The 27,539-nt window shown below is 53.9% G+C and overlaps 1 protein-coding gene across 1 annotated transcript in view; it reads left to right on the forward strand.

The window, feature by feature from the left end:
* Positions 1-27,539, forward strand: part of COL22A1 (collagen type XXII alpha 1 chain) — a gene marked incomplete at its 5' end in the record, with an annotated part of 228,133 nt that overhangs the window by 42,981 nt on the left and 157,613 nt on the right. Inside the window, 6 exons of the mRNA XM_080800193.1 lie at positions 803-1,078; positions 5,967-6,047; positions 7,165-7,281; positions 9,336-9,380; positions 11,557-11,619; positions 14,692-14,730. Coding sequence (XP_080656319.1) covers positions 803-1,078; positions 5,967-6,047; positions 7,165-7,281; positions 9,336-9,380; positions 11,557-11,619; positions 14,692-14,730 — 621 coding nt within the window. The remainder of the gene's footprint in view (positions 1-802; positions 1,079-5,966; positions 6,048-7,164; positions 7,282-9,335; positions 9,381-11,556; positions 11,620-14,691; positions 14,731-27,539) is intronic.

Genomic DNA, 27,539 nt, shown 5'->3' on the forward strand with positions numbered 1-27,539 from the left:
GGCAGGGAGAATCAGCCCCCAGACCCTGTCTTCCTGCCTATGGTCTCCCTCCCGTGGACTTCCCAGGGGCCACACTGATGAGACACCAAAGGGCATAGGAGGCCAGGCAGGGCCCTTGACGTTCGGACTCTGGGGGCAGGGAGCTGCGCAGGGCACAGAAGGTATTTAGTGAGTACTGAGTAAGGGAGGGAGAAATGAGCACGTGGGTGGGAGAGCGTCCAAACATTCTTTCATTCAAAGAAAAACAAAAGTAAAACTTTCTTCCAGAGTGGTCCAGGCATTTTGCAAAGGGCAGGGGGTCCCCCAGGGAATAAGACCTGTGAGTCCCTGCCACCAAGAAGCCTCCAGGTCATCCTCATGGTGGGAGAGGGTGTGGGCTGTGACAGGGTCTCAGCCTGGTCCCTGGCGTCTGGCCAGACATGGTCCGTTTGGGGGGGTTTTCAGTGACCCAGAGACCAGTTGGGATTTCTCACTGGGCTTGAGACTCAAGCCTTTTCTGTACCATTTGTCGTGTAGACTCACAGAAATGCCCCTACCGCACAGTCCCCCAGGCATGGGTTGTGTGTGACTCTGCTTGTGTCTGAGCCCGATTATCCCATCTAGTTCAGGTGCTTGGAACAGCCTGCGGGGTCGGGGTTGTTAGCACCCAGGCTGAGGAGGGAACTGAGGCTTTATCCAAGGCTGACGAGTGGCGAGGGTCACGGCTGGGATGTGACTCATGATTCCACGACCCCCTCCCCTCTCGCGCTCTCCTGCCTTGGTCTCATGCAGCTCAGGGAGCCTGTGGTGCTCTGCTCCTCAGGTCTCCATCCGGCTGGACGGCGAGAACAAGGCAGTCGAGTATGACGCCGTGGGTGCTGTGACAGATGCCGTCAGGGTGGTCTTCCGAGGCCCCCGGGTCAGTGACCTCTTTGACCGGGACTGGCACAAGATTGCCCTGAGCATCCAGGCCCAGAACGTCTCCCTGTACGTCGACTGTGTGCTGGTGCAGACGCTGCCCATCGAGGAGAGGGAGAACATCGACATCCAGGGGAAGACGGTGATCGGCAAGCGCCTGTATGACAGCGTGCCCATCGATGTGAGTACCAGGGGGGCCGGCCACAGCCAAGGTCCTGGGGTCACTGGGAGGAAGCCTCGGGAGTCAAGTGTCCGCGACTCCCCCTCACGGGTCTGTACCACTTATCAAGACCTCACCTTGAACTGCCTTAGGAAAGGGGACCCTGATTCAGAAAACATATTGGAAGCCAGAGTCACCCTCCTTCATCCATGCAGCCGGCCATCTATCGCATACATTGAGCACCTGCTGTATGCCAGGGGCTGTGCTCGGCAATGGGGACATAGATTTCCATACGTATTTGCAGGTAGAGAGGTATTTAAATTCTGTGCATTTAAATAGAGGCGTTTTTTCTTTTTTCTCTGATTGTAGAAAATTTGGCAAATATAGAAATTATAAGCAAAATAAATTTTAAGAATCATCCTGAGTGCACCGCCTAGACATAACAGCCCATGGTAACTCAGTGTTGCCCCGGTGTCCTTCTGTTTTCACACCATCCACACTCTTCCTTCCCGCTCTTCCGTCCTCCTGTTTTCTTCTTGCGTCCACGTGACACCCTCGCACAGGAGGCCGCCTTACCTGCCGTGACCGGAGGGTCCCACTTCCCCAGAAATAACCGAAGCGTGATTTGGGATAGCTCTTCCCCAAACCATTTCTTATCGTTTCTTATGCCATGCAAGTCCGTTATCGAATACAGTGTGGCTGGATGCGTGCTCAGTTTTGCAGAGTTTCTGTAAATGATATGCGATATTCTAAATCTTGCTTTTTGATTTTTTTGCCCAAGATTTTGTGTCAAAGCTTGTTATACCTTCTTCTAGCTGCTTCATCATACTTTATTACACATTCTGTTTCTTGGTCTTCCAGTTAGTGGGCACGTAGACTGTTTCTGATGTTTCCCCGTCATTGTCAGCAAGCCTGGGGTCTTGAACATGCTGGCCTGGCTCCAAGGTGGTTTTCCCCACGAGGAGTGTGGACCACACCTGCCTGCTGGGCTTGAGGTGTGGACCAGCTGAGACAGTTTCCCTGAGTCCCGCAGCCTCGTGTTCCATGATCACATCGTGACATAAACAATTGTTGACTTTCCCACATACTTCGGATTTCTCAGCAAACTGATGGAATGTTTCTATGCCTACTGGCGATGTGCGAAAGCTCTATTTTCTTAAAGCCTCCCCAATGTATTGATATATTTTCTTTTTAAATAGTCCTTTCTTTTTGGTTTTATTTTACCAATCAGACGGCAAATGGCCGATGGTATTTTATTGCAGTTTCCACCTGCATCTCCCTGCTTCTACTGCGAACAGCAGTCCTGTGTGTTTGTTGATCGGCCGTTTGATTTCCCCTTCGGTGACTGCCAGCCCACAGCATTTGCCTGTGTTTAGGGTTATTTTGTGGATTTTTTCCCTAATGATTTCAATATTTTATACATATATGTATATATACACATATATACATATATTCTGAATACTAATTGCCAATTTAGTGTATGTTATAAATATTGTTTCCTGATCTGTCAAGCACAAACCATAAGCTTAAAAAAAATGAGTAAGTATGAATACCTGAAAATTCAAGAAATGGTGATACGGCAAAAAACCCAAAACCAAAACCAAAAACACCACTAACTGGGTCCTGAAGTCTTCTGTGACTTGTGTTGTTGGCTGAAGGACAGTTCATGAACATCGCCGGTGCCTGCAGATGCCCCACAAGGAAGGCTGGGAAGGGGTGACCAGAGTGGGTAGGCAGGGGCGATGGGGCCAAGGGAGGAAGGCAACACCCACGAACTGTGCCCATGTGCGTCCCCCTCCAGCCCATGTGAGTGGCCCCGTGGCGGTCACGGTCGTGGTCATGGTCACGCACGGTCATGGTCATGGTCACGCACGGTCATGCGTCTTCTGGTTTTGCCTGCTTGCTTGCGTAACCTCTGCAGTGGAAACCAGGCTATGCTTCCGTGTGTCATTGCTGAGATGGTGACGTCAGACATGGGACCCCATCAAACAAAGGAAATCGTTAAATCAAGTAAAGCCATAAAAATCACTACTCAGATTGCCGCTAATTCTAGCGAACCGAGCGTCACCCTGTGCCCGGGAGTGTCCCCCAGGCCATTTCTGACCCAGTGTGTCCCTCGATCTCAGGAAGCAGACCCGATGGACGCCCTCAGTTCACAGACAGCAGGACACTCCCTGAGAAATTCAGTGGTTCTTCTAGGGTCGGAACGGAACGTGGCAGGGTTGGGATTTCTGCTCAAACAGTCCATCCTCAACGCCCATGTGCAAACCAGGCCTTGACTAAGAGAACAGTCAGGGGCTACTGAAGACAGAGCTGGGCCATGTTGGTGACACAGACGGCAGTGATGACAGTGCCCATTAGCATGTGCGTTCACGTCACCAGCATAGCCCCTCTGCATCCCCTGAGAGCCAGGGAGGGGCATTCCTCCCCACTTAGCTGGGGAGGCTCCAGCTCAGAGACGGTAACTGGTCTGCTTCAGCCCCCTCTCCTTGCCTGCCTGGCGCCGGTGGGGGTGGGGGTTGGGGGTGCAGGGGCCAGGGGCCAGGCCTTTCTGTGCACGGGGGTGGCCTGTGGGAACAGTCGGGACAGGGCAAGGGGGGCTCAGGGCTGCACCTGAGATGCTCTCTGGGGCTGCAGGGAGCAGGTGGATGGGAGGGTGAAGAGGGGTGGGCCGTTACAGAACCACGAGAGGTCCAGGGGCTGGGGGCCTCCTCAGGGACAGTGAGGTTCCTGGTGCCTCCTGCTGAGGGTGGGGGTGTGTAAGAGAAACGGCCGGGCAAGCCGGTGGGCACGTGGCCCGGGGACAGAGTCAGGGTGCTACTGAATTGCGGGAGAACTAAGGATTGGAGTGGGATGGGAAGGGGTGATTCTGTCGCCAGAGAAGGGTCACCGAGCTGCATCTGGTGGACCCTGGAGGGAAGCCGGGCCAGGGAAAACCACCCGGGGTCAGGGAAGACCACCCAGGTCTCAGGGGTGTAGACCTGAGCAGAGGTCTCCAGGTGGAGTGGGAGCCAGAGGGGTGTCAGCAGGGGTGCTCCCTGGCTCGGTGGAGGGCGGAGAGGAGAGGCAGGAGCAGGCTGGCAGGGAACAGGAGGGTTTCAGGCGGTTGGAAAGGGGTCCCTCTGGCTCCCAGACCCTCTCGCCCCACCCGGGAGCACCTGTGCCAGGCTCTGGGCGTCTGTGCTCTGTCCCTGGCCCTGCTCCTCTACTTCTTTTTTTCCCATCCCTGTCCCTGCAGCCTTGCCAGATGGGCCAGCTGCTGAGTGTGTGTGCTCGCTAATGCAGAAAGCAGGACCCTCTCTTTCAAATGGGCCTCGTTCAAAGGCACGATGGTGCATTTTGTCATTCTCTCCTCCGTCTGTGGGCTGGTGTCTTACAGGAAATAGAACAGACAGATGAATGGAACGGTGAAGTGTCTGTAGCGAGCCAAGTCAGGGAGGCGGGGAGTCATGCCTCCTGGGGTGTATCACACAGCCAGGAGTATGAGGTCAGGCAGCTGACCACCTGCCCGGCCAGCTTGCTGGGCCACTCCAAGTGCAGCACAGGTCAGCCCAAGAAGGGCAGGGGAGGCACAAGGCCGCAGGCACTTAGCATCAGTGTTTAGTAAAACAAGCATACCTCCTTCCACTGGTGCAGCTCGAGTTCGCTTAAAAAAATGGTTGTGCACTCACGCGTGCCTCCATCTGACCCCTAATTCTGTGCTCTGGGCTTTCGCTGTGTGCCAGAAATGGTGTTGGGGCTCCCGTGGTGTTGGGGCTCCCGTGGAAGACAAGAGGCAAGGGATCCTTGTCTGCAGAGCTCACGTGCTCGTAGGGAAGCAGATTTTAAAAGTAAACTAAGAAACAAGGATGCTTTGTGGTCTGTGTGCGACCGACATGCAGGGTCGCGGGTAGAGTGACCAGCGGTGGGGCCGGCACTCACGTGGTGGTTACGGGGCTGGGATGTGAGAGCAGCCAGGACAGTTTTGGGGAGTGACTCAGAGCTTGCTGGTTTTTCGGGGACTTTCCTAGAGGAGAAACCACGCATGTATAGGCGTGGCAGTGGGACTCTGCGGGGTCCGATGCTGTAGAAGAGGAGTGAAGAGAAGCACGGCTGGGAAGGCAGGCAGAGCCAGGTCCTGGAGGGCTCGACTTCCTAGAGGAGGCTTGGACTTTATCTGCAAACTGTGTGCGTGTGTGCATGTGTGTGTTATGTGGGCGTGTGGGCGTGCAGATGCGTGTACATGTGTGAATGTGTATATTGTATGGTTTGTGTGTGCGGATGTGGATACATGTGCATGTGTGTGAGTGTATCATGAGGGTTTGTGCACAGATGTGTGTGTACATGCATGTGTGTATCATGTGAGTCTGTAGGTGTGTGTGTACCTATGCATGAGTGTGCGTTGTGTGTGGAAATGTGTGTACATGTGTGTGTGTGCATACACTTGTGAGTGTCGGACACCAAAGCCCTTGTAAGTTACACTAAGGGCCTGTGGCATTCCAGCGCGTAATAGAGACACGTTTTTACATTACAGAGTTGACGTAAGCAACCCTGTGGAGAAGTCCGGAGCGTTGAAAGTGGGGTCCTTTTTGGAGGCTTTTGGGGCCTGACATGAGAGCACCCAGGAAGGGGCTCCAAGTAAATACCGTGGCGGTCCCTGGCAGGGGGCGGCGCCCGGTGGATCCGGGGAGACTCCAGCACCAGCTTCGTCCTTGCCGGCTCACCTGTAGGCTCCAACCTCCTTGCTCTTGGGCTGTCCCTTCTAGAAGGGGACGTGCAAGCAGGTGACATGTAGGCTCCCCTGAAGCTCAGCCTCGTGAGGGACCCTGAGGAGAAAGTGGGGCCCGATTCCTGCGCAGGCCTGCTGGAGGCGTGGGGGCTTTGGGCTGCCGAGTCCCCCAGACTCACTCTGTCCTCGTGTCCCTTCCAGTTTGACCTGCAGCGGATCGTGATTTACTGTGACTCCCGACACGCAGAACTGGAGACTTGCTGTGATATCCCCTTGGGCCCGGTGAGCAAAGTCCTGCATGCAGAGGTGGGCAGGGAACGGGTCCTTGGCCTCCAGAGTGATGGAGATCTCCATGGCCTAGGAATGGGCATTCGGGGTCAGGGGGTGCCCACCCTCAGGATGTGGTCTTAGGGGAGCCCAGTGACCATCTAGGGCTAGGGCTTCGTTTCCTGGGCCCCCAGGGTGTGGGTTGGAGGTCATGCATGTCTCCCTGGGGGGTTGCCGTGTTCCTGACCTTAGTTGACACCACCAGGCTGCAGGCCAAGCACCGGGGCCCAGCTCTGGAGATCGGGGAGGCCGAGCTGGAAGCACGGCCCTGGGAGGGACAGACCATGCAGACCATGCTCGGTGGAGGGGAGGCCCTGGTGCACCGGGATGGTTGAGAGGGGAGGAAGAAGCTTGCAGGCAGGACTGGAAAGTGTGAGAAAAACTAGAGCTTTTCCCCTGACCCCGCACAGGTCAGCCTCTCCCTGGGGCCTCTCTGCACCCGCCCCCTTGCAAGGCTCTCCCTCCCCGACTTCTTTAACAAACCGCAGTCCTAGGGCTGCTTGGAAGGCGGCCTTAGCGACAGAGCTGTCTTCCCAGGCTGGAGGGATGACATCCACATACGGTGCTCAGAGGCCCCGTGCCCAAGACACGGTGGTAGAAGCCCCCCACGCTGGGGGTTTGGAGTCAGATGGGCCTGACTGTGGACTGAGGGAAGGAGAGGAGGTCAGATGAGGGCCTGGAGAACAGAGGGAATGGGGACCGGAAAGTGATGATAGGGAAATACATCGTTACCAAGCACCTGTCGGGTGTGAGACAGTGAGCTGTCCCATCGAATCCTCCTCACTACATCACGATGGACACACTCTTGTCCCCATTCTGTGGATCGTAACAGTGAGGCTCAGAGGGATTCATGGTTCCTGCAGCTGCTGAGAGGCCAGTGATGTGGCTGAGAGCAGGTGTTGGCCCAGGCCCCTGTGACTCCTGGGAGCCCAGGACCTGCCCCTGGGCATGACCCGACCTCCCCTGCGCTCAAGCTCTGGCTTCTTGGGTTCCTGGTACCCTCGCCGGCCGGAAGCGGTGCTGGGTAGAAAACCAGATTCCGCCCTTCTGACTCACTGCGATTTCTTCCCAGTGCCGGGTGACCGTGCTGACGGAGCCTTCACTCCCGCCCCCGCAGCCTCCCACCTCTGGCAGCGAACAAATTGGGTTTTTGAAGACCATCAACTGCTCCTGCCCAGCTGGAGCAAAGGTACCCTCGGCGGCCGACCCTCAGCCCCCAGCCCGGAGCCCCCAGGCAGAGCAGGGCAGAGTGGTCAGTAGGAGCATCCGTGGAGGAGGGAATTTCCCATCATGCACCAGCACGGCCGGGGCGGGACGGCCCCAGGCCCCGGGGGACTCACAGGTCGGGGAGCCTGTCTCGTTCCTTGGACCTCTAACAAGAGGTTAGATGTTCCAGCTAACCTGGACCAAGAGGTTAGATGTTGATGTTCCAGCTCTGAGGAGGGAGCCCCCAGATCCATGCACGTTTTCCTGGAGCGAATGTATCCCCGAGGTTTCCCTGACCTCTCCGCTCAGGTGCGAGTCCTCAGAACAGATCTGGTTTATGAGCAGGACCCCGAGTAGGTGACGTGGACGTGGAGTTGTGTGTACCTAGTGTCTAATGTACAGACCAGTGTTTCTACGAACGCCCCCGGCACCGTCCACCAGCTGCCTTTAATGTCCTGTGCAGTGCCCGAGGCCTTCGTCGATTCTGTTTTCCTGTAGACTGGTGGCTTTTTTGATAAGAAAAAAAAAAAAAAAAGAAGAAGAAGAAGTCTTCTACTGTTTGAGCAGAACAATTTAACCAAACATACAAGGATGCTAAAAAGCAGAGCTGTGCTGGGGAAGGACCCTGGGGGTTTCGGAGGTTCTGCCGGCCCCAGAGCCCGCGGCCTTGCCCTGCAGCCTGCTGTATCTGCCCTCCCTGCTCGGCGCCAGCACACAGGAGGTGCTCAGTGACTCTGCAGGGGGCTGTGCAGACAGGAAGAAATGTGAAATCCCAGTGGAGTTCACTGGGATGGACACACTTCCAAAGCCCATGTCCTGACAGGGAGGCTCCCTCCTTCCCTCCCTCCCCTCTCTGTTCTCCTTCAACTTCCCTCCTTCCTTTCTACCCGAAGAGCCAGACCTGGGGAGACAGGGAGCACCCAGAAATTCTCACTCAGATGAAGCTGTCAAATGCTGGCCCAGCCTGCGGAAAGGACCCAGCTCAGCTTTGCTGTGAACAGAGTCTCTTTCTGGGCAGGGAGTAAAGGGGAGGCACCTTGGCCTGGCACCCGTAGATGAGAATGGGAGATGTCAGGCAGGGAGCCAGGGTGAGCACCCAGGGCTGGACCTCTGGACCTCCCCTACCCCTGGGTTTCTATTAAGAACCGCAAAGGAGAAGGCTAATATGTTATGAGGTTTGGGGGACCGGCTGCTGCGCAAGCAGACTGTGCTGGGGGAGGAGGTCAGAAGCAGTCCTGCCCCGTCCAGGCTTTTCTATCAGCCAGGCTGTGCCCTGGGTATGTCCAGCCAAGACTTCCGTGGCCTCTGGCATGGGGGAAAGGACCCCTGGGAGGGAACTCTGGGATCAAAGAAGTCTCCACCTCCTGCTCCCACCCATCTTCCCACTCAGACCGCCCCCCCCCGCCACTCCCCTCCCACCCCCGTCCCCAACACCCCACCCGTTGTGGTCATGGAGGGTCTCCAGTTGTCTTTCTAGCACCAACTCTATCCACGTTGCTCCCCCAACTTTATCCGCTCCTGCCTACTCTTCGCTCAAGGTGTCCCCAGGGAATGCTTTCCTGAGCACCTTGTTGTCTATGTGATTTCCCTCCTTCCTCTCTCCAGCCTTCCTCCCTCCATCCCTCATTCCCCATGCAGCCATGCACCTGCCGTTCCCAAGACCCCATGACCCATTCCTCTCCCCGTAACAATGATCACGTGGGACTAAAAATGTCTATGTTTACTTCCATAAGGCGAGCTCCAGAAAACGCAGACGTATTTTCAGCCACTGATTGTGTGTAGCCTGACATTGTTAAACAGTGGTTGAACTGACGGATACGGGGGTCAGGGCGTGAAGGAGGATGGGCGGATGGTGGCGGGGCGGCTGGGAGGGAGGGACAAAGCCACACACCCTCTCTTGCGGGCAGGACAAGGGCTCGCTCTTCAAGACGATCAGTCGCCTTGCAAATCCTCAGCCTGTGGAGGGATAACCGACCGGAGGTGGGGGAGAATTAAATAGAGTCTTACTTCTCGTTTCTTTTGTTGTTCTTCCTTTAGGGTGAAAAGGGCTCTCATGGCCCCCTGGGACTCCCCGGCCCAAAGGTCAGTACAGGTGCAGCTCAGGGGCGCTTTGGGGCCCGGGTTAGCCCTTGCTGTGCTCTCCATGTGGAGACGAAGCATCGTGTTAGATGACCGTCCTGTGGTGTTCACTTTGAGCAAGTGGCATGAGGTCCGGGACCTGTGTTTCTGAGTCTGAAAACCTGAGCTAGACGGGGTTGGGTGAGGAAGTCCTGGCTTCCATCCTCTTTGCTCCAATGGGCTAAGCTCTCCGTGGTCAACTAATCCTGTGTCGATCCCTTTAGGCCTCTATATTCCAGAAACTTTGGGGCTTGGGCTTGTAAGAATCTCTCTGTGTAGACTGCATGTAATGTTTCTTTAAGTTGCATGAAATTCTTTTTTACACAAATTTTCTGAACTCCCTCATTGCTCAAGGCCAGGTGCCTCCTCCAGGGGCCCCCATCCTCCATCATGCAGCCGCCTCTCTGTCTCCTCCCTCCCCAGGTTATTAGCATTTACAGAGCTGGTCAGGGCTGTCCCCTCCCATCCTTACTTTCGTCTCAGAAAGCTGAGACCCAGAGAGATGCGAATCACCTGGGATCACGCAGGCGGGTGGAAGAGGTTGGCAAGATCCAGAAGCTGTTACCTGGTCTGGTGTTTGAAAGAAGGGCTGAGCGTGGTGGTGGAAACACCCTGAAATCCTCAATCTCTCTCCTTGCTCTCCCTTCTCCCTGCTGCACCCACTGTGCTGGGTCAAGGAGTCTGGGGACACACACACACACACACACACACCCCTGATGGGCTCCTCTCCCCTGGTGCCAAAGGAGAGCAGCTCAGGGCAGTCCAAGGTGCCAGGTGGTCCTTGCAAGAAGGAACACGGGGCTTTATGCCTCGCTGAGCACCCCTGGGCTGTAACCTCAGCTTCTCTGCTGTCAGAGGGAAGAAAGAGCAAAGGTGCCCGGGGGTTTGTGGAAGTGTAAGAATGTTTGTCAGAGACAGAGGTTGGTTAAGGAATGACCATACCGTGTTGTGGCTGGACAGGTCCAGGGTTGAGGGGCAACCTTCGCAGGGAGGACAAGGCAGGGGAGGGAATGCTAGGGAGGGACTCAGACTCAGCCACCCGGAGACCAGCCTGGCTTTCTCAGAGATGACTTGCAGTCCTGGCCCTTTGTCCCCACAGGTCAGACTGTCCCAGTCTGAGGTTAAGGCTCCAGGGAAACAGCTGTGGCTCCCAGTGGCCCCATTTACCCAGATACAGCTCAGGCCGGGTCCACAGTCACGGTCTGGTGACTCCAGGTTCCAGGACCTATTCTGGTACAGGGACATTCTAGTGAAAGAGAGAGCCCTGTTCCCAGGGCTCGCATGCCGGTGGCAAGAGAAGAGTGACGGAGAAGACTGGGATCCCCTGTGGGCACAGTCAGGGTGGCGGGGCCCAGGGGTCCGACAAGGTGCCTGGGAGCTGCTTGGGCTACAGAAGGCAGGGGGAGCCCGTGACAGGCCAAAGGCGGGGCACCCAAAGCCAACAAGGGTTTGTTCTGAGAGTGTAGAGGTGGGAGTAGACCCAGATGAATCTGCATACCAGGAGAAGAGAAAAACAGACAAAATGACTCCCAGGGTGGGCACCCAAGCCCACCCTGGACCCACTCACGGCAGGGTAGAGGCTTCTCCAGTCCCACCCTTGGCCTTTTCTTCCCTTGCAAACACTATTTTCTCCTCTGTCTTTCCTCCCTGGCTTCATGGACAGCTGGGAGGGCCCAGGGCACACAGATGTCATCATCGGGACCCTGGCTGACCTCTGGCAGCTTTCAGAGCACTTTAGTGCTTTCAGTCTTCTGTGCGCTCATGAGAGCAGGCCCATTTCACAGAGAAAGAGCCCAAGGCCTAGAGAGTAATGATGCTCTCACAGTAAGCATCAGAGCGGGGGTTTGAACCCGGTGGCGTCTCCCTCCCCATCTGGGCCGGGGCCATTCCTGGGGACAAACACACGATGCATCCCCCACTCACTTTCTCAGGATGTACTTAGTTGTGGGATTAAGAGCTTGGGGAAATGATTCAGATCCTTCCTCCTCCAGGGGTGGGAAGCATGGCCTCACTCCAAGGTTGACAGGGACAAAATCAGCCGCTGCTGGGGCATCGAGGACCAAGTGGGGCGTGGGCAGCCTGAGCAGGGGAGTCATCAGGGGACCTGACCCTGTGCTGCCCTCTGGTTTGCACCCTGCAGGGAGACATGGGAGCCACTGGGCTGGTTGGAGCTCCTGGACCCAAGGGAGAAAAAGGTGACATGGTGAGTACGAGGCCGGGGTAGGGGGTCCCCGGCTTCCCCCATGCGTGTGTGTCAGCTAGAATGCACGGAACACCTAGCGGGAGCCAGACACCGCGCCACACCCCAACCTCGGAATGGAGTCCTGGCTTCTCCCCATGGGCACGGGAGGCCCGCCAGAGGTGGCCCTGCTGCAGCTCTAGCCCTGTCCTGCACTCCCCAACACCCCTGGATTCTGGGCATCCCGATTGGTAGTGCAGAATCTCCAAACTGGCCACTTCTCACTGGCCACTGCCCATGCTCTTTGCTTCACCAGGAATAATTACTCTGTCTTTCCACACCTTATTCCCCCCTCCCCTCCCCTTTCTGGCTGGCTCCTATCTGCCCACATTGAGACCGAACCCGTGTGGTTCTCCAGGATCTCCTGGTGACCCCAGGAGAAGCAGCAGGGAACAGGGTCTCCTGTAATGGGCACAGGGACTGGAGAAGCAAACAAAACGTGCAACGTAGCCGTCACAGTGAGAGTCAAAGGACGAAGGGAAATCATTCTTAAGGAGGGGGGGGTGGTATTATGACAGCATGTCAGCAAATACAGAATATCAGTAAAGAGACAGAAATTTCTAAATAAAAAGACCCAAATGAAAATTCTAGAGCTTAAAATTGTAACGGAAAGAAAAAGGAGAATGAGGGGAGGCTCCGCAGCGGGAAGGAGGCAGCTGAGAGCCACGGCTCTCCTGCCGACAGCTCCGCACTGATTCTGTGATCCGAAGACCAGAGAGAAGGGGTAAGGCGGGAAAATGAACAGAGCCTTGGAGTGCACCAGAATGCACCAGAACACACCCCATGGGGACCCCAGGAGGAGGGAGGAAAGGATCAGAAAGCATATTTCAAAGAAATAACCGTGAAAGCAAAAATCCCAAATTTGGTAAAAAGCAGTAACCTACGCCTTCAGGAAGCTCAGTGAACTCTCACACAGAGAGAGCCATTCTCAGAAAGATTGCAGCCCAAGCGCCGAAAGTCAAAGAAACTTGAAAGCTGCAGGAGGGAAAAACGAGTCAACGTGGACCGAGAAAGGCCAGTAAGATCTTTCGGCGACTGACGGTAGTGGGGGCCGGAAGCCTTCGTGAAGCAGGATGACAGGCTCAAAGGCATCATCATGACCGAGTTCGAGGAGGCATTTAACGAGCAGGTGTAGTACCGGCTTGTTCCCCCACCGGCGCGAGCGTGGGTGAAGAGGAACCAGAACCAGGCCGGGAGGGGTGTGTTTGTCAGTATTGAATTGTTGGAAAAATTAAATGGGGTGATAGGCACGACAATGAACACTCAGTAAGGAAGAGTTATCCTTTCTTTTGGAAGCTCCTTCGAGGGGCTGATGAGAAAGTATAACTCTGAGGAACTGAGGTGTGTGTGGGAAACCCGAGAGTGGCCTCTACCAAAGTAGTTCAAAAATATACAGTAGAGGGGCACCTGGGTGGCTCAGTGGGTTAAAAGCCTCTGCTTTTGGCTCAGGTCATGATCTCAGGGTCCTGGGATCGAGCCCCGCATCGGGCTCTCTGCTCAGCGAGGAGCCTGCTTCCCCCTCTCTCTCTGCCTACCTCTCTGCCTACTTGTGATCTCTCTCTGTCAAATAAATAAATAAAAAATATATATATACAGTAGAAGTGCCATAAAGAGATTAAAATGTAGCACTAGAAAATACTTAATGCAAATCAATCAATCAATAAATCAATGCCGTGAAGAAGGCATGAAGGACCAGCATGACAGGAGGCAGAAGTAGGAAGTCCGAGGGCATCCAGGAAGCTGGGTCTATCGGTGATCATGCGGTTTATTCAGGCCGGACAGAAAAACAAGACCCGACTCTACCCTGTCTCCCGGAGACACACTTCAGATTCAAAGATGCAAACAGGCTGAAAGTAAAAGGATGGGAAATATATATCCTGAAAATAGAAAGCCAAAAAATTGGGAGTGACTCGACTGTTATCAGACAAAATAGACTCAAACCTGATGTCAGCGGAAACGAAGAGTTTGTCTTACGATCAGTGTCAGTCTTTCAGAAAGTGCACCTCGCAAGAGTCCAAAATACATGAAGCAAAAGGGACAGAATTGAAGAGAGAAATAGGTAAGTCCGTAATGACAAGAGGCCCGGGTGCTCGCTCTCGTGATGGGAAGGGCAGCCAGGACGGCGCAGAAACTGGGACGTTCAGATGTCGCTGGTACAGAAGGGTGCTGCTGCTTTGGGTAACTGTCTGGCTGTCCTTAAAAGGCTAAACGGAATTATTGGGTGACTCAGCAATCCACTTCTTAGATACATATCCAAAAGAAACAAAGACATAATCTCATGCAGACCCTGGACGCAAGTGTTCAGAGCAGCGTTATTCATAGTAACCAGAAAGTGGAAAAACCTAAGTGCTCATGGCATGATGAACGGATAAACGGAATGTGTGTTATATTCACGCGGTGGCACGTAATTCTGCGGTGGGATGGACTACTGATACAGGTCACAGTGTGGATGAACCTTGAAGACGCTTTGCTGAGGAATCACTGGGTGCGAAGACAGCTGTAACAGCCCGCACAGCATGCGATTCCATGTATAGGAAATGTCTAGAGGAGGCAAATCTATGGAGACAAAATAGATTAGTGTCTGCCTAGGGCAGGAGGTGGGGGGCATGGGGAGTGACCACGATTAAGTGCAGAGTTCTTGCTCAGCTGATGAAAACATCCCAAAGCTGACCAGGGCTGGTTGCACGACTCTGGAAATACACTCAGAACTATTACATTGTATAGGATTACATTGTATTACATTGTACAAAGTATTACATTGTATACTTAAGTAGTGAATGATACTGTAGGTGGGTGATATTTTAGTATAGCTCATAAGGAAAAAAATACAAGTTCCATAATATTGAATTGTTGGAAAAATTAAATGGGGTGATAGGCATGAGAATGAACACTCAGTAAGGAAGAATTATCCCTTCTTTTGGAAGCTCCTTCAAGGAGCTGATGAGAAAGCATCAGACCCCAGGGTACTGCTGTCATGTGACGTCATGCATGGAGATGTTCTGTCGTAAACCCATGCCTCCTCCTTTCATTTTCTAGGGAAGAGGGCCTTTTGTCCAAGGAGAGAAGGGTGAAAAGGTAAGTATTACCCTTTTATCACTTCTCTGGGGGCTGTGCCGCTGGCCAGGGAACAGGGTGGGGCGTGGGGGCCGAGCTGGGGAGTGGTGCTTCCTGGGAGAATCCAAGTGGAGAGAAGAGGTTTCCTGGGTGGAGTGAGGAGCCTCAGGGCAGGTGCTGTCTTAACTTGGGTGGTTGAAGCAGGTGCAGTGGGCACCGCGGCCCGGCAGGGGTGAGCAGGAATGAGCACAACTGGAGGGGAATGCTTGTTTGGGCTGTGGGTGATGGGCAGTGCTTGGAGCAGAGGGTACTCGCTGGGGCTCATGGGGCCGGGATGCAGGGTTGCAGAAGGATCTAAGGGCCGGCACGCAGGATGTTAGATGCCAGAACGTGCTCAGGCCTCGTGTGCAGTTTGGGAAGACGCTGAAGGTTCTGTGTGTGGTCAGACATGGTGGGAACATTTGAGTGTGCTATGCCAGATGGGCGTGAAGGGGAGAGACCAGAGGCATTTGAGGACTCGCAGGGAGATTTGCAGAAGTTCTGAGGGGAGATGATCAGGAGCAGGAAGAGGAGGCGGACAGAGCCGCAGAGGAAACAGGAGGCAGGCCCGCTTGTACGTGTTCTCCCCGAATACGAATATTGTACCTTCTTTTACCTTCATCAGAAGAAGGACAAGCCTGACAGATCCTAGGACCTGGGGCTTCCTTCCGAGGAGGAAAGCTTTCTTAAGTGGTTAGTCTGTGAGGAGAAAGAAAAACCAAGGTGTCACTAAAAATGCTGTTTTTCATTCCCACTAGCAATTAAAAATGTACTTTGCATGTCCGGGGAGAGACAGCACCAGGACTCTTGGGCATCTGCACTAGGACCTCATCAGAATGCAGTGCCAGTGGAGCCTGGTGGCTTCTCCACCCCTCGCATGGGGCCGGCTGTGTGAGCTGGTGCCACTGTTCCATTACCATAGAAACGGCTTTCCCGTGGCCAGCCCATTCTCTCCCTGCAGGTCCCCTCTCACAGTGTACTTTCACTCCAGAGATTTGCTCCACGGAGCTAAAGCAAGGCTGCACAGACGTGACTACCACGGGTTTCACTCCGTGTCATCCGGAAGTCAGACTGGAAGCAGCCACGTGCTGTGGGGCGGGCAGGGGGCCCAAGTGCGGTCTCGTGCAGCTCAATGATACAGCGGCTCTCAGAGAGGCAAAACCCACATTTAGACGAATGATTAATGACCTAGGAAATGAAAATAGTGGTTAATTTTTCAAGCACCTGGAAAAATATCTATACAGTATGACCCCAGTTGTGTGTGTGTGCACTTGTGTGTGTGTGTGTGTGTGTGTACACAAGCAAGAGACAGAAAGAGATTGATTCTGGAAGTGGAGACCCTTTGTTAGGCCGGATGGCCGTGTTGAGGGTATGTATTTTCTTCTCTACTTCTCTGTGTCTTCACTGATTCCATGGTGAACTTCTCTTTTGTCCCTACTGGAAGCCCAGATGTGCACACACATGCACACACACACAGATTAACTCCTACACGAGGATACACAGCAGTCTGAGAGGCTGCGGGAGGCACACACGGCACAGTGTGACATTGTCATCAGTTTTCCAAGCTGGGTCTGCCGACCCCTCAGACGGGGCTAGTGGTGGCCACCATCCATGGTTCCCATGTGACTTAAAAGGATGACACCTAGAGGCTAGGTGCTCAAGTTTAGCAACTACCTTTATCTAGTGTTGCTGGCTTGCTAGGTCCCCATGGGCCTGGAGCACAGGTTTTAGCAGGACCGCCAGATAGATGTTCCTGTCAGGGTTGGGGCTGTCCTTGAAGTCAGGGTGCTGGGTCTGGGTGGTGCTTGCTGGCTGAACTGCTGTGTGTCTCCTGGACCAGCCTGTCCTCTGATGGCTGAGCTGTCCTCCTGCGTGGGTGTTCAGCAGGAAGGAACAGGAGCAGCAGGTGCATCTCAGACTTGTCTGTTCTGGTGTAGCTCAAAATGGGCAGCTGTGTTCCCCTGGTGGCTGCTAGCCTCTCCCTAGGGCCCACATCCCTGCCTGCAGGCCCACAGGCGGGACCTGCTGGGTCATGGTGGCAGCTGGGGAGACCCCATCCCATCCTCAGGGCCAGCAGGACAGAAGGACAGCTGAGCAGACTCTCACACTTCTGGCTCTGTCCTTGGTTGACATTCTCTTGCATCTGAACATTTTTAGCAAAGTCTGAGTCTAGATTCTGCCGCATATTAGCTGTGTGATGCAGGGTGAGTCACCTCCCTCTCTGGGCCTCTGCTTCCTCATCTGTAAAAACGAGGGGGTGGGACGAGATGATGCATAAAGGCCCTTGCAGGCGGCAGCTCTGAGACTTGGTGATCAGCCCACCCCAGCCTGAGCCCTTGGAGCTCTCTTCATAACTTGGAGTCTCCTGCTCCCCCAACCCTCGGGGAGGAGGTGAGGCTGGGGACGGGGGCTGGTCAAGGCGACTGATAAAGTCCACAGGGCAGAGAGGGCCATGGGTGACTAATGCACTTGTACAGGGCCCAAAAAAACTGGCTTCTCCACTTGAATATTCTCTCCAGAGCAGTTGTATTGTGAGGGGATCAGATGGACTAGAGCCCGGTGGGCCCAGGAATTGTATTTCTCTGATTGTGGTTGTGTGTCTTATGTTTCTGGTGTGTAATGAACCACTGTGATGATGTGTGTTGCCCTCCATGAGGGCTGATGTGCCCTGTACTTTATGTCTCCTGATGAAGCCAGCACTTTACAGGGGCAGTGACTTATGCCCATTTCACAGATGGGGAGAACAAAGCTTGGAGGTCAAGTGACCAGCCCAAGGTCACAAGCTAGTCGGATGATGAGAAGCACAAACTCTGGTTATTACTCAAGGAAGGGAGGCTGCGAGGCTAACTGAAGCCCCCCTTCCCCAGCAGCTAAGGAAACTGGCTCTCAGAGAAGGTCGGTGACTGGCCCCAGGTCACACAGCTGAACAGTGACTGGAGCTCTTGGCCTCCTGACTCTCCTCGGCTCCGCATCAGATGCCCAAGACCATTGTGTGGTGCTGCCATGTTTCTGGGGTGCTTCTGCTCCTTGTCTTGGAAGCTAACCTCCTCTCTGGTTCCCATATTCATCGTGGGGTCCTTGGGGCCAATCTCCCCTGGTGTTTTAATAAATATGAAATCAGGCTAAGGGGGGCAGCTTTTTAGGGGATGCTGCCCACAGCCCAGGCACTGGGGCCATAAAAGTAGAGGAAGGGAGGGTGGCCCTCCCGAGCATCCGGGACGCAGCTGGCATTACGTACGAGGTTGCCAAATGAGCGGAGGGATGAGTGGGTCTCGGCCCTCTGCTGCCCAAGGCTGAGGGCCAGCTCGACCCAGGAGAGGTCACTGATGGCCATGGGGCAGACCCAGCTTCGGAATCTGGCTCCACCTTGTGTTAACCACATGTCTGTCCTTGGGCGACTCTGAGCCTCAGTTTCCTTTTCTATAAAAGGGGGAAGGAGAAAGACGATGGTTCTACCACGTAAGGTCAGAGGGGGGTTCAAGGAGAGAAGGTGCGTGAAGGGTTTGACACAGGGCCCGGCCAGGGAGCTCGCTCGCTGGTGACGCTCTGTTTCTCTTACACCCATACTTTTCAGTTCCTTTGCAGCTGGCTTGGTGGTGGCGATGAGGTGTATACCCATGCCCCGGGGCGGGTAGGGACCATTTCCGGTGGAGTCCGAGGGAGCAGGGAGGGGACACGACCTCTGTGCCTCTGCCCTTGGTTCTCCCCTGCAGAGAAGACTGACCAGCACACTGAGATGCTGGCATGGGGGTTCCTTTGGGTGGGCACTGCACCGGTGTGGATGCTCTGGAGATGAAGGCCGTAGCATTAGCTGGATCGTGAACCCCACAGGCAGAAAAAGATTTAGAAACAACAGAAACAAGTCCAAAATGTGAGTTTCCGGTGAGCTTCCTCTCGGTGCATCCTGAAGGTCCTTCTGCTCTGGGGACCAGTGCCTCCGGGAAGGAAGCCTGGAGCCTGGGGGTTTGGTCCCGTTCCTGGGCCCACAGCGCCCTCTGGTGTCTGCAAGCCTGCACGTCTGCGCCGGTTTCTCTCGGCAGGGGTTGTCTGTCCTCTTTTCCTCGCAGATTTAGCATCTGGGAGGAAGGGAAGGAGGGAAGAGGAAGCCTCGGGTTTGTGCTCAAATACGGAAGCTGATTTGAGGAGCTGGGCAGACACGGTTTGGATCACAGCTCTGCGGTGGCTGGTGTCTCTCTGAGGGCCTCAGCTTCTCATCTGTAGAATGGGAACATGAATGCCGAGGGTCGAACGTGGATTATAAGAGGTTGATCACAAAGTACCTGGCTTCGTCCCTGGCACTTGACAAGCGTGTGTAAAACTCTGCCCCTTGCATTTCTTATCCTTTTTCTGCTAGAAGATCCTGCTAAAATCCATGCAAGAGGGACATGTGTTTCTGTAATAGGTAGCATTCAAGTACTCAGTACGTGAGAGCAGGTGGTGGGTTTGCAGAGCTTTAAAACCCAGGCTGGGCCCCCATCCAGAGGCTCATTCACCAGTTCTGGGGAGGAGGTGTGCTCGAATGTCGTCATACCATCCAGAGTGTGGTCCTTCTTACTGGTCCCTAAATGAGCCAGGTTGTGGTCTCCATCCCCCACACTGCTAGGCACACAGAGGACCCTGGCTGGGCCTCCGGGGATGGAGGAGTGGAGGACGGTCCCATCAGCAGAGCCCACTGAGGGTTTCCTAGGATACTCAGTGCTCTACTGCAGGAGGTGCTGAGAAATGAAACAACAACAAAAAGTGTCTAGGAAAGTATCATGAGCATAATTCATATGAAGGGAGAAATAGAAGCAGAAACAAAATTACCACGAGCTGATTCTGTTTTTTATAAGAACACTTGACAACTGCAACAGCAAGGAGAAATGGGAACAACCTAATGGAACATCGCATTACAGCAACCAGATGGGCACGAGTGAAAATTTGGAACACCTTGCGACAGGGAGCTAGGCGTGCAACATAATGCAAATGAGATACAGCATATAGGCAGCCCTATGTGCTCACGCATCAAAGGGCACGTGCGCAGGGCAAACCACATTCTGGGGTAGCGGGATTTGGGGTGTTTCATAGGTCTTGTTAATTACTCTTCCCAGTTCTACAACATCTGTGAACATTTAACCAAAGACTAAGTCTTAATCTTAATATAATGAAAATCATTTTAAGCATAGGATCTTCACAGATGTTTATGCAGGAAGTCCCAAAGCGGTGTGATTTTGGAGGAAAGTGCCCTGTCTCCCAGCACAGGAGCCTGCAGAGCACAGGGTGACAGGACGGCCAGTGGGTCCAGAAGGCAGAACATGGCACTAGCTGAGGGTCGGGCTTTGGGCTCCTGGCGTGGCCCCACTCCTACGGCATAACCCTGGTGGATAAGGAGGGTTCTCCACAGTTGTTGGTGCCTAAGTTTCCTCGACTGTGCATGGAAGATGCTAGAACAAACCATGAGCTCCCCTCAGGCGGACGTGAGGTTCAATGAGGGTGTCCAGGAGAGGCTTTGTGGCCACCTGCTAAATAATGAGTTGGGCAAACATTAGCAAGAATCAGGTGCCAGGCATCCGGGCATGGCTTCTGTGAGCACGGTGACCAGTTCAAGCATGTTATCCAAGTTAACTCAAATGAAACAAATTCAGCACTTTTGCTTCGAAGCCCAGAGACAGGTGTTCTTTCCCCTGGGACCACAGCTGTGAAAAGGGAGCCTTGACATCCCTGCCGCCATCTTGCTGCGGTGCAATGAGCCAGTTGGAGCTGGGTGAGGTGATGTTCAGAGGGTGGGCCTATTTAAATGGATCCTTGTAAGTGATATTGCTGAATGATCACGCCTGCAGCCTCTCCAGCTGCTCAGATACACGACACGGCGCATTGCCTGCTGCCGTTGTCCTCTTTATGAGCAGCAGCTGGTGTTAATATTACAACGAGAGTGGGGCTGGGGTGGGGAGGGGCCTCAGGCAGGACTGGCCCGGACCAGGATGGGGAGGCTCCATTCCCTGGAATGGAGCACAGTAGGGGACAGCACAGGGAGAGAGATCCCCAGCCCCTCATCAGCCCAGATTATGCCCTATAGCTAGCAAGGGCAGCTGAGACCCACAGGAGAAGAAATTGGGGCAGAGTGTCCTGTAAGGCCGTGCTTGGGTCAGCAACTCAGCACTCAGCATTTGGTTGAAGCAAAGAAACTCAAAAACAACCACCACCAGAAAGTCCCTCCTTAAGCATTTTCACCGAAATCCATATGGCAATAAATAAAAGTTCATATGGATTTTGTGCTCAGATTTCACGGTGTGGTGCGCCAGAAAAAATACGCGAGTGAGTACCGGGAACTCGGCTGGATTTTATCAGGCTGGCTGGCGTGGTAGCAGACAGAGCTTTAGGTCACACAAACATCCGTTCCTTGTCTTTTACGGCTTTCTTCAATCCCTGCCTGGATCATAAACCTGACAGGACCAAAGTGGCAAAGGAGGAATCTGAGTCCAACAAGTAGCCCAGATGCTGCCTTCTAGAAACTTCAGCTGAATGCCCTGAAGAGGGTACCAGAGCCATGAGCAGCAAGCCTGCGTGTCCTCAAGTCCTCTTGTAGGAGAGTTTTCATGCGGCGGGTCATCACAAAATTAAAGATGCCACGTGGGAAACTGAGGGGAGAGTCCAAGGCCATCGGTTGTTGGGAAACCAGGTTCCCGATGGTCAGCAGAGGCAGCCTGGTCCCCAGGTCTGAGAAGAGCAGCAGGTTCTGCACACATGCCCTCAGGGACAAAGCAGGCTCCTCCACATCGCCGTGGACCATGAAGCATCCAGCCTCTCAGGAAAGGCAGCTGGCTTGAGGGACATTGGGGGCCCACCTGCTACAAAGTCCCTAACAGCTGTGGGGCAGGGGGCCTGGAATTCCTCAGTTCCAAGGAACTGTCCTCCTCCGGCTTACACTCACCATCCTGTTGGAAACGTGTAGGTGTGCATGGATTTGTCTTTGATTGTCAAATGCTGCTCTTGTGACAAATTCCCTGTTGACCACTGCTCAGCACCACATGTTACGTGGCACATGGAATCCACATGTCTGGAGTACACATCGCAACTGCTGCTGCGAGGAGCCCCCAGAGACCCTTCCTCTGCATGTCTCCTTCCGATTCTGGATTCGTGTTTCCGGGGCCTTCTCTCAGTATTTCTCCCCCCGAGGCTGGTCTCCTCCTTATCCATCCACCGCTGCCCTCTGCCTCTTGAAATACCAGGGATGCTCCTGACCCAGGAACCTTTGAACTCTTGTGCACAGAGCCAGGCAGTCCCAGGAGCACCTTCTCATTCATTCCTTCCAGTGAGGGCAGGTGGAAGGTGGCATTCTCCGCATTTCTTGGAAAAGCCACTGAGATTTAGAAAACACACACATTGATGTTTTCCCTGTAAGAAGCTGTATAAGAAGAGGACAACGTAATTTATAATAGCTCGGGCTTGTTAGAAATCCTAACAGCTACCCATTTAGGGGAAGGCAAGGTTCCTGGGGCCTGGGGAGGGACAGCAAAATGAGTGACATGAGCCCTGATGTTTGATAAATGCTACGTGTCTGCACCTGAGGGCAAAAGTGGGGTACCCAGAAGATGAAGAAGAACGTCCAGGAAAAAGTCGCTCTGACCGCTGCACCGCCGGTAGGGCAGAGCTGGTAAGAGCTGGAAGTGACATTCCCATTCAAGCCTGGTCTGAGTTCACCGAGGACCCTCTCTGTGAGGCAGTCACAGTAGTGCCTGGGGCCCCACTGCAGGGGACAGTCAGACCAGCTCTCACAATGGCACCACTCTGATGTCAACATGGCAGACACGCTGTGAGCTGTCTCCAAGGCAAAAGGCGGTCTCCTTCCCCCCTGAGCTAGTTCTTTCTTGGGTGTCTTTCCAGAGCAGGCTTTATTTGAAACTGTGAGATGAGATTTCGTGGCATGTCTAGAGAATGGATTGCAGAATTGGTGGGGGAAGGAGAGAGGGCCCTGCCAAATAGGGATTTTCTTCTTGGTGCCTCTTTCCCAGACCGGGCCCAAGAAAGGTCTCCAGAAGCCACAAGATGCTTCTACACATCAGGGGTTTCTCGTATAAGTGAAAAGTACAGTACAGCAAGGGGCAGTGGGTGCACGTTTATGTCGCTGATTCTCTCTGAGAGAGTGGGGTGGAGACATTAGCAGTAGGAGCCATGCAGAATTCAGTGGCCAACCTGTGACAATTTTATATGGAACGATGTGGTGACTTGGTCTCAAGGAAAGTCACAGAGTAGACAGAATCGTAACAGATCTCACTGATCTTACTGAGGTGTTGCCATGTGCCAGGCTGTGTACTTTGGCATCAGCCAACTGGAGACCATTAGGGAGTCTGGGGCAGGCCCGCAGCAAGAGTGACCCACTCCTATCCACTGCATGGCGAATGCTGGCTCTCTGCCCTTTCCTGAAATCAGTGCTTGTATCTGGGAAGCCTTGATCCTCCAAAACCATGTCCCTGGTGGGAATCAACTTATTTTATGTCATGACTGCATTGTAGAGCTTCTGAGCCATAAAATATAAATCACATGTGCGTGTTTGTATGTGTGAAACTTCTAAGATATATTTACGCCATTGCCTCTAGCTCTGGGTCCCTTTCCCTTTGCTCACGCCTGGCTTAATCAGCAGCCCCGTTTCCTATTCTTAGCCTGTGCGTTAATGTGCATTATTCATGGTTATCGAGTTGGATAACTGTGGTTGAAGGCCTTCTATTTTTATAATAATTAAAGGGTTTCGTGGAAAATAAGTTTAGCTGCTTGTGTGCCCTCAAGTAGCCTTGTGGGGTTGGGGGCAAAGCACTGAGAATCATGGCGCTGTAGACCCTGTCCGTGGTGCTGAAGGGCATGTTGGGGAAGTTCTGGGTTCATGGGATCTCACAACCCCAGAAAGAGCTAGAATAGGAAAGTCTGTACCTTTCCCCACCTCTGTCTGACACTCAGGCACTTGCCAAGCCGAGTGGATCAGTCACAGGACCAAGGGCTTTGTACTGGAGGAGGAGAGTAGTTGTGGGAAGGGCAGATGCTGGGCTGCTGGACAGCGGGACGGGGCGGGGGGAGGGGAGGCTGAGGGTGTGGGCCCTGGACACAGATTGGTGGCTTCAGACTGCGCTTGGCCACATGCCAGCTGTGTATCACTGCAGTTCCCCGACCCCTTAGCCCTTACTTTATTCGTCTATAAATTGGCGATTGTACTACTATTCGTCTCAGAGGGTTGCTGTAAGGATAAAATGAGCTAATGAAAATAAATGACTTATATTTGTAAAAAGTGCTCGTAAATGTTAAGTATAATTATTATTACACCAACATAGTGTTGCATTTTTTTTAAACACCAGATGACGTCTTCTGCATCCTGGGCATCGGTGAAGTCTTATCCCCAGGGGCGGCCAACAGCTGCAAGATGTCAGGGCTCCCACCTCCCACGGAGGGGGTGCCTCTGTAGCTCTGCAAGCCTCATGAAGCCTGGAGAGTTATTGGAAAATGTGCTCCAGGTGGACTGATTACAGTATGGGCTGTCCTTTCCTTTCCTTGGTTCACGTAGAATAATTTGTAGAGCATCTGAGAACATTAACAGTACCTGGTGTTTATAAAGACCGTGGTCTGCCAGGATTTGTGCACCTGCTATGTAGCTTGGAGGTAAATACCGCTGCCCTCATTTTACAAGCATATTAACTGTGTGACCAAGAGCCAAGTGAGATGCTCTCTCCATGTGGCCGAGCCAGGAGCTGTGCTCATGTTTTCTGACCCCACGGCCAGCATTTATCGGTGCTGAGCCATGGTTCCCAGACTTGACAGCATCTGAATCATGGGTAGGGCTTATTAGGCCAGCTTGCTGGGCCCCACCCCCAGAGCGTCTGGTTCTGTGGGGCTGGGAGGGGGCCAGAGAGTCTGCCTTCCTAACAAGACCCAGGGGATGCCGATGCTGATGCTGCTGGTCCAGAAGCCACGCTTTGGGGACCGCTGCCCAGAGGACCCCTCAGACCCCCCCTGCAGGAAGTCCTCTGTCTCTTCCAGGTGAACTGAGAGGGATACTAACATGCACCTCTAGGGATGAAGCCATCTCTGTCAGCATTTAGAAAAAGCTCTGATAGCTGATTAACCAAAAGAACAGGAAAAATATCTGCTTTCCCTTAAATCTGTATTTTGCCCAGTGAGGTCACCCCATAATTCCCGGAGCTCAGGTTCTGAAAGTGGGCATGGGCGGAGAGCTGCTGCCTCATGTTTCCCTCCTGGGGGCTCCCAGTGAGACCGTAGAGTCAGTGTGTATGGGGAGCGGGCTGGGGAGGAGCAGGCAGAGAGGTTCGCCTTGACGTGACATCAACACCCTGAGTCTGAGCCGGCGGAGGCCCCTCTTCCCCAAGCCCTGGTCATGTTCTATAATGGGTTTCATACACATTATCTATTGTCATCCTCTTGATCTGAGTGACTGCCTTTTTACAAGTGAAGAGTGGGGTTTTGGATAGTTTACCCAAAATAACCGTTCCTGATGCTTGTTCGAGTTTCCCTGTATATGCAGCGTTTCCCCAGGCAGGGTCTCCAGGCATCTTACTGACCACCTGGGGCCAGAGGTACCATTCTTCTCATGTTACCTTTTGCACAGGTGAAGGAGATGAGACCCAGGAGGGAGGTCACTTTTTCTGCGTGGCTAACACTTGGCAGAGGCTCCCTGATAGTCCAGACCCTCCTCTCCCCCTCTACTTCCCTTGCCTTCCCTTCTCTCTTTCTTCTTCCTCCTTCCCTCCACTTCCCTCCTTTTGTTATACTTTATGTGGATCCTTAGCTATACCTCTTCCCTTTACGAATCCCTCTGTGCCTGACTTCACCAATTCCCGGAGCAACACCACACTCCTCCTTTAGCTGACCCACCCCCCAGGCTGCAGAACGTGCTCGTCCTTCCCTGTACTACACCAACAACTGGCTTCTTAATTATGTCCACACCCTTCTTCCCATCTGAAAGCAGCATGGGTCTCTATGAACTGAGGCTCAGAGAGGGCGGGTGGGTTTCCTGAGGGGACAGAGTGTGGAGGACAGGGCTGTAACTCCCCCTTTGCAAAGCTGCAGCAGACAGTGAATGCCCCCCCCCCACCACCGAGGGGATTTTGGAAGGTGCATCACAGGATGTGGTGGTGTTCCGGGAGGCCACGCTGAGGAGACACGAAAACATGAAACATTTGGGTCAGGTTGACAATTTTCATAAGAACAGGAACCCATCTAAAAAACGCCTGGATCTCATGAGGATTTGCAAGTGGAAATTTTCAGGATCTATTTTGCAGTGCTGGCTTGGTTAGCCTAACCATGTAAAGTAAGATCGAACTTGATGCTCTCCTCTTAGAGGAAATACGCGCCTCGGAAGAGGCCTCTGGTCAGTTTCTTAGGCTACAAAGCAAGGGTAGCACACCCATCACAAAGCAGAAGCAGCTGCTGGTCCCATGACTCCAGTCCTCAGACCGGTTTGCCAAGCTGCCTATGTCCTCGGGAAACCCCGACCCACTGTCGGATGTGTGGTCCCTATTTACAGAGGGAGACGGGGTATTAGAGCATTTCACTAATGAGGCCTTGGCCATTAGTATTAAGTGATGGAGGGTTTGAAGCCACACTTGGCTAGCTTTCGGAGGCACTGTTTTACTACAACACCTGTCCCTGAGGGGTTCATACCTGCAAGGCTAACTTTAAAGGAGGAGGGCCTCCCTGCTGTCTCCCTTCGGGGCCCACAGGGCTCAGGGAGGGATTGAAACAGACAGCCCTTGTGGGTGCTGTGCCGAGCAGGCAGTGGTGACAGGGAGGTAGGTGCTGGAGCCCTGAGGCCCCACCTCTTGGAGTTCCCGTCCAGTGAATGAGACAGATCCATCCAGATATGTGTCGGGCATCTATTGGGAAGTGCCCACAAGGCTGGAACGTGACAACTGGGCAAAGGGAAGGTTCCGGAACTCTCTGGAGTTCCCTTTGGCATTGTCTTGGTCTCCTCCCTGGCCCCATTTATTAGATGGTCCTGGGAGCGCCAATGTCCTGCTGCCCTCCCCCCTTTATCCCTGAGGCAGGAGCCCATCAAGATACTCCTTCCCCTGCCTTCAGCAGCAGCAGCCAGAGGACAGACTGGCCTTTCAAGGACCCACCGTCTTAACTGGGTAACTACCACATAGGGGAGCTCTGCACCACGTCCCGCAATAGGCCTGGTTGTGGAGGGAAGCGCCATCAAGGGCGTGTCCTCGGAGGAGGTCCTGACTCTTCTCGCGTGGCCCTCTTTTTGAGAAGTCTTGAATTTAGCCCTAGAATTGTACAGAAGCAAGAGCTAAGAAGGCTGGGGTCCCTGCCATCTGCATATGCTCACACCGTGGGCACAGGATGGGGCAGGGGATAAACCATGGGTCTTGGAGAGAGACGGGGCACCTGGGGGCTGAGCCCTGCCCTGTTCCTGACCAGCAGAACCCTGGCCTGATGCGGGGCGCTGCCTCTGGGCAGGCTGTTGAAAGAGCTCTGCTGCTTTCCCAGGATGGGAGGCTGTGGGGGAGGAACGGGGTCTCTGGAGAAGGGGGGGGGGTGCTGGGCTGGGCATGCAAGCTCTGTTGCTTCAACCTTCCCACTCCCGGCCGTGGCAGCAGCTGCATGGGCTCGAGAGTCCAGCCCTCTGTGCCCGGGTGCTGCAGGTAGAGTGAGGATAAGGACACAGCCTGCGATCACCCAGGGAACCGGGGCGTTCAAACACTGCTAAGAGGCAGATTCTGGGGCCCCGAGTGGGCCTTCCGGGCAGAGACCCTGCAAGGTTGGACACATGATGGAATCTGTACACTTGCGTCTGATAAACT

The sequence above is a fragment of the Martes martes genome, assembly GCF_963455335.1.
Source record: "Martes martes genome assembly, chromosome: 4".
Lineage (NCBI taxonomy): Eukaryota > Metazoa > Chordata > Mammalia > Carnivora > Mustelidae > Martes > Martes martes.